This window comes from Ipomoea nil, unplaced genomic scaffold, assembly GCF_001879475.1.
Source record: "Ipomoea nil cultivar Tokyo-kokei standard unplaced genomic scaffold, Asagao_1.1 scaffold1074, whole genome shotgun sequence".
NCBI classification, from domain to species: Eukaryota; Viridiplantae; Streptophyta; class Magnoliopsida; order Solanales; family Convolvulaceae; genus Ipomoea; species Ipomoea nil.
Window position 1 is genome coordinate 3,746,858 of NW_017617502.1, and position 6,785 is coordinate 3,753,642.

Consider the following 6,785-nt stretch of genomic DNA (forward strand, 5'->3'; position numbering starts at 1 on the left):
CACCATCACCACCATCACCTCCTCTTCCACTACCACACCACACCACACCACCACCACCACCACCTTCCTTCACCATGACCACCACCACCACCGCTACCACCCGTTGTTATTATAATTATATAATAAATCATATGATCATTTTCAAGAAAATGAACCAAGAAAAAAATACAATTTTTTAACTTTCAGCTGAACAATAGAAAATTAAAATAAAATAAAATATTTTATTAAAAATTATTTTTGCTGAAAACATTTTTTAAGTTTCCAAATGGACCATAAGTTAATTAAGCATTGGTAAAACTACTACATATAGGGTTCACCATTTCTTCAACAAAAGTGATTATTAATATTAGAAACTACTGCGAAAAGGAGAATAAGGCAATAAGAACAAGTTATACACATAAGCTGTAAACTAAGATTATGTTGAAGCTTCATTCCAGCTTCTTCACATGAAGGTTCACTCCATTTGCAGGCTCAATAACCAGCTTGAGAGCAGGAGAATGGATATAAGTAGGGGAGATTGATAGTTCGAAGTTAGAGAGGATGACAGAGACCAAAATCTTGAGCTCAACCAATGCCAAATTCTGCCCCAAACACACCCTTGGACCAACCCCAAATGGCATGTAAAGATAAGGAAACTTGCAAGCTCCAGTTATACCATTTGCAAATCTCTCCGGATTAAACTCATAGCTGTCTGGTCCCCATATTTTAGGATCTGTATGCAAAGGTAACACAAATGTCCATATGTTAACACCCTTTGGAACATTTATGTTGCCAAACTTCATGTCACTCAATGCCTCCCTTGACATCACTGATACGGGTGGATATAGTCTCAAAGATTCGTTTATGGCCATACTTAGCTGCAAACAATACAAAATCGTAATTATATTGTGCATGTTGAGCATATAACCATTAATGTGCAATCCAATTATTAGCTTAGACTTTTAGTTGAGATGGAGCATATGCTTCAATTTGGTATCAGAGCCAGACAAAATGTCATGATAAGCGACTACGGTCCACGTAGCACATGCTTCAATTGTGCAGATGTGCATGTAGTCGCACTATCAGCTCAGACTTTTAGTTGAAACAATGTAAATGTACCAGTTTCATTTTGCGGATCATGTCAGCGTCGGGGGTTTGGCCCCTGCAGATGCTCTGAACTTCAGCCCGGATTCGTTGTTGCCACTCGGGGTTTGCAGCGAGGAGCATGAGCAACCATGTGGCTGAAACTGCAGTCGTCTCGAACCCGGCCAAGTAGACGTTCTTGCAGTTGTCAACAATGAAGCGATCTATGGCGTCCGGGCTGAGGCGGCCGTCGCCGTTTTTCGCCCCTTCAAGAATCATCTGCAGCAGATCTTGATCATTCCCAGATTCTGACCTCTCTTTCACCATCTCCAAAACATTCTTATATATTTCCTTCTCTATTGCCCATGCTTCCCTGTTGCTCTTTGTAGGTATATACCTGACGATCAAATTGTAACAATTCAAGAATGTGCTCCATCTCAATTAAAAGTCTAAACTGACAAAAAAAAAAGGACCAGAAATAGTCATGCCACAATAATACTCGGACCAACTAAAAGCGGACCGTCAGCTATAAATCTAAAACCAAAAATGGAATTAATACCTCATGCCAGGAATAATGGCTAAGCTGGTTTTGGAGGCAGCTTCTTGGAGAGCTCTAAGCTTGGAGAAAATCTCTTCTCCTTTAGAGAAATTGCTACCAAAACATGCTTTGGAAATAACATCTCCAGAGAAGCTCCTCATATCAGGATCAATATTTATGTCAGCAACTATCCCACCACCCTTCTCAATTCTACTCTTCCAACTATCTATCAATGTCTTTGTAGACTCCTGCACTATGTGTATCATTCCCTACACACAAAATTTGGTCTGACTCTGATACCAAATTGAATAATATTTGGTGAAATTAAATTGTTTCGAGAAAATTACCGATTTGGTCCCTCAACTATGAGGATTTCACCAATTTGGTCCTCAACTACCAAAATTACTCAATTTAGTCCTCGACTATAACATTTTTACCTGATTTGGTCCTAAGTGTTATTTTCAAGTCAAACCTAAAGGGAAATTTTGAGATTTAAAAAAGTATTTTCCTTTTTCTTCCCTAAATCTAAGTCGTTTGTTTTATATAGATAGGTTATTTATTTTCGATAGCAGTCGCAGCTTCAATATGCAACCAAAGTGCAGTGAATCATCTTCATCCAGCTATAATAATCGAATGATGTTCAAAAATTTGCTGCTTTGTGCCAACATCATTTTCATCCAGCTATAAGCATCTCCATTTTCGAACATCATTCGATTCTTATAGCTGGATGAAGATGATTCACTGCACTTTGGTTGCATATTGAAGCTGCGACTGCTATCGAAAACAAATAACATATCTATATAAAACAAATGACTTAGATTTAGAGAATAAGAAAGAAGATACTTTTTTTAAATCCCAAAATTGCCTTTTAGGTTTGACATGAAAATAACACTTAGGACCAAATCAGGTAAAAATGTCATAGTCAAGGATCAAATTGAGTAATTTTGGTAGTCGAGGACCAAATTGGTGAAATCCTCATAGTCGAGGGACCAAATCGGTAATTTTCAAATTGTTTCATTACCTTGACTTTGTCCATGTACAATTCTGGTGCAATTATTTTTCTCTGATGTGCCCAATAAGGACCGTTGGATGTGAGGATGCCCTTACCCAGTAAGGAACTGCGCTCTTTTGCTTGATATGTTGGCTTCCCTAATTCTAGAGAAGTGCATGTGGTTATCTCTTTCACCATCTCCGGTTGAGTCACATGCAGTATTTGAGTATTTCCAAGAGCAAACACGAACACTTCCCCTGTTCAACATTATTCAAATCCATTCTTTCACTTAATTTACTCTTTTTGTTTTGACCGACCGACAAGAGAAACTCGCAGTCGCAATCTGGGGTATACCCGGAACAAATCTAACCTTATAACTCTTTCAATGACCAAATTGATGAAATTTTAAAAATGTGAAAATCACAATTTTGGTCTTTGAAAAGGTTTAATTGTCAAATTTTAAACAATTCAATGATCACATTGGCTGAAATTGAAAACAAAGGATTACATCGATAGTTGAGAAACAACTAAGGGACCAAAATAGTGATTAACTTACTACTAAATATAACAATATCACACTAGTGGAAGAGTAAGGACAGTTATACCATTGACTCGGGTCCACCTTGCGAGTCAAAAATACACAATTTATCTAGTAAAGGTTCACAATTTACATACTAAGACCCTGTTTGGTAAAATGGATGTTAGCTGATAGCCGTTAGCCATTAACTGATTGTGTTAATTAGAGGGTATAAATAGTTGATAACATTAGCTGATTGTAGAAAAGTGTTTGGTAAATTAGCTGTTAACTGATAACTGTTTGGTATAATTTTTTTTCTCAAAAAGTTAATTAAAAAAGTTGCTTTGAGTACCTTTTTGACTTTTAGCCTTTTGGAGTTGCAAAAAGTTAATTAACCAAACATTTATATTGATATTTTAACTAAATCAAACAATTAATAATGGTCAAATAAGTCAAAATTGACCTATAGGCCAATATCTTACCAAACAGGGCCTAAATGTAACAATTTGAATTGTGAACATTTAATATGTAAATTGTGTATATAAACTATGACCAATCATGAAAATTCAGTATGTAAATTATGTTTTTGAACCCGGATTCACATTGCAGTTGGACCCTGGTCCACATAATAATTTGACCAAAGAGTAAAATTTGGTCAATACTATAACTAGACAAATGAAAGATCTATTTCTTCCCATTATATTGCGTAATAAGCAGGCAAAATTAATTGACTTGACATTAATTTCCAATATTCCAAATTAGGATGGAGGAGAAAAATAGTTTTTTTGGAGCGGAAAGAAAGAGAAGGAAAGCTCACCATACTTCTCTTGCCATGGCTCAAAGAAACCAAAGAGCTGACGACCACAGTTGTGTTCCTTGGGCACGCCGCCGCACACGGCGGCCGTCGGAGCCTTAACGCTGTTGGCGTTTCTGTACTTCTTGATCTCCAAAACGTTGCCCAGAACCACCGTCGGCGGCGGGCCGCTAATCCCTTGCTTCCGCAGAATACACCTCAGCTTCTCCGGCTTAGCCACCAGAGCATTATACAGACGCAAAATCAAGGCTATAACCCCTATCCCAATTAAAGAAAACAGAATCTCCATGGCCATGGCGGCTTAGTTGTAGGCTGTAGGACAGGAATTGAAAAGTCTACTTCTATCTATCAGCCTGCCTAGCTTAATTCTTCGATCTGCCTGTTAGCTTATATAAATATAGTAAAGTGTTGTACAGTACAGCCGGTCAAGTAGTATAATTATTACTCCGTATATTCAAAGTCAATATAGCAGTGCAATCAGGTTATTATTTACATGGACTAAACAAAATTTTTATATCGACTCAGTCTCCGGAAATGTATATTTTTAAATAGTAAAATTATATGTTTTTTTTTTTTAAAAAAGCAGAATTATCTGTCACCCGTTTAAATTTTATTGAAAAAATTTAAATAATAATTATAATTCTTTTTTTTTTTTTTTTCAAATCAATTCAAACATAATATGTTAGTATGGACTATATGATTAAAAAACACAAGGAGTTGATTTCATTTTTTTTCCTAAATTTATAGGTGTCAGTTTTTTTTTTTTTTTTTTTTTTTTTTTTTTTTTTTTTTTTTTAGTAAACATCTCTCTTTGATTATAATATTATTGTGACATGATCATTTTTATCTTTTGTCAACAAAGCATTTAAATAGCATTAAATACAAGAACATTTTGATTTATTCAATTCTAAGTGTTGCCAAGCACCTTGTGCTCAGATGACATGTAATGATATCTCTCATGTGGGAGGTCATGAGATCGAGCCTCTGGTTGAGAAAATATGTTTGAAAAGATATTACAATGTAATAGAGTCATCGGTACCATTTAAAAAAAAGTGTTAATTCTTTTTTTTCTTATTTGGTCCTAAATTTATATATGTCATTCCACTTTTAGTTTTAGTTTTTGTTTTTTTTTTTGTTTTTTTTTTATCTTGCTCTTATCATTATTGTAGCATGAGGTACCAGTCCTATGTCAACAAATATGTTTAAATGACATTAAAAATGACGTCATTAACTACTCAAAATCATCCTTTTTTTCTTCTTGTTAATAGGACAATACAAATGTTCTACATCTTTAAAAAAATCATATACACTAATCATACATTCATGGATAGCATAAATAATCATTAATTCATTCTTAGCATAATGGAGCAAAAATTGATACCAATACAAAAAGTATACTACAAAACTATTTTTTTTTAAAAAAAGTGCAATTAAAAATATCACAAGTCTACTTCATGACAAATCTTAAGTTTAGTGCATAAATTTACATCATAAAAATCCAGCAACATCTCTAAAGCCCCACTTAACAATACACTAATTTAAAATATTTTTGAAGTAGACTTGTTGATTATCGTGAAGTAATCATGTGGATTTTTAGCGACTTTGTGTCGAATGAAGATAATTTTTTTTTTTTTTTTTAATTCTGCTCACCGTGTCCCCTAAGGGCCAGTGCGGGATCCAACCCTACTCACCACCTACAGAAGAGCTTGGTCTTCGTCGAGCCCGCAGCTTGGTCACGTAGACACCAAATTTTCTCTAAGATTCGGTACGGGACTCGATCTCGCTCACTACTCGACGGAAGAGCCTATTATTGGGCGAACACGTGAATTGGTCACGAAAACGCTTAACTATTCCCTAAGGGTCGGTATGGCATTTGGCCCCGTTCACTTCCCAACGGAAGAGCCCACCATTGGCCAATCCCAACGCTTGGCTAAGGCAAGATGACATTTGAAAAAAAAATTGACTCATGCAAGCAAAACTTAGGTGACACTGCATCAACCCGCGGTCCGATCACCATCCTTAGCAAAATCTTGGCACTTGGAAGGCTCAAGAATGGGCCTCGAACCCCTGTAGGGCTTGAGCCACAAACCAAGACTCCGACGACGTGAACGGGACTCCGAAAGATCAAGTAATAGATGCCAAGACTCGGACGAAGTGAGCAAATTAAAATCCAGAAGATCAATCAATAGACTCAGATCCCCTAAAAGGGTCTAGGCTGCGAGCCAAGACCCGAACGAAGTAGCAAGGCTCTAGAAGATAAAGCGATAGACTCGGATCCCCCAAAAATGCTCGGGCTGTGAGCCATGACTTGGACAAAGTGGGTGAGGCTCCAAAAGATCAAGCGACAATTTGACTTTATCTGCTAACTGGCTAAGTTATTCTGAGACAGTAATTTACATCTTTCTCAAATGTCTGTCAAGTTAAAGTTGAGAATTCAATCTGTTGAAAAAATAATTAAAATTAGCATAATCTAGAAAGTCACTTGCATTTTTAAAGAAATTTTGCCCTCATTTATTTTGTGCTCACAAAAATTTATTTCTTTCATCTTCTTCAACCAATTAAACAAGAACAAATATATATATATATATATATATATATATATATATATATATATATATATATATATATATATAAATCACTTTCAACGCACCAATTATTTCCCTAGAAAAAAAAAAAAGAGAGGCTGTACCTCACATTTTGTGTCTACGAACTGCAAGACTTTTTCAAAGCAAATCGGAGAAGGAAAATTCCTTGCTTTTTTGTCTCTTGTTTTTGTTTTCTTTTCAAAACTTGTTCATTTTCACATTAAAATTTTAATTTTCCTGTTTACCGCTTCAACTTCACCGATGAATACAAATAATAA

General features: G+C 35.6%; 1 protein-coding gene across 1 annotated transcript; it reads right to left on the bottom strand.

Annotated features, from left to right (window-relative positions):
- Window positions 1–258: 258 nt before the first annotated feature.
- LOC109182854 (cytochrome P450 714C2-like) lies at window positions 259–4,318 on the bottom strand. The gene is made up of 5 exons (XM_019333077.1): window positions 3,926–4,318; window positions 2,622–2,848; window positions 1,622–1,869; window positions 1,099–1,459; window positions 259–857 (listed from the first exon to the last, which is right to left on the bottom strand). The coding sequence occupies exons 1-5, from the start codon at window positions 4,215–4,217 to the stop codon at window positions 429–431; spliced, it is 1,557 nt and encodes a 518-aa protein (XP_019188622.1). The 5' UTR covers window positions 4,218–4,318; the 3' UTR covers window positions 259–428.
- Window positions 4,319–6,785: the final 2,467 nt, after the last annotated feature.

Excerpts from the sequence above, each read along its gene's own strand:
- LOC109182854 (XM_019333077.1), bottom strand. The coding sequence starts at position 4,217 with ATGGCCATGGAGATTCTGTTTTCTTTAATTGGGATAGGGGTTATAGCC. Across the intron at positions 2,849-3,925 it reads GCCATGGCAAGAGAAGTATG|GGGAAGTGTTCGTGTTTGCT; the intron begins GTGAGCTTTCCT and ends AATGTTGAACAG. Across the intron at positions 1,460-1,621 it reads GCCATTATTCCTGGCATGAG|GTATATACCTACAAAGAGCA; the intron begins GTATTAATTCCA and ends TTTGATCGTCAG.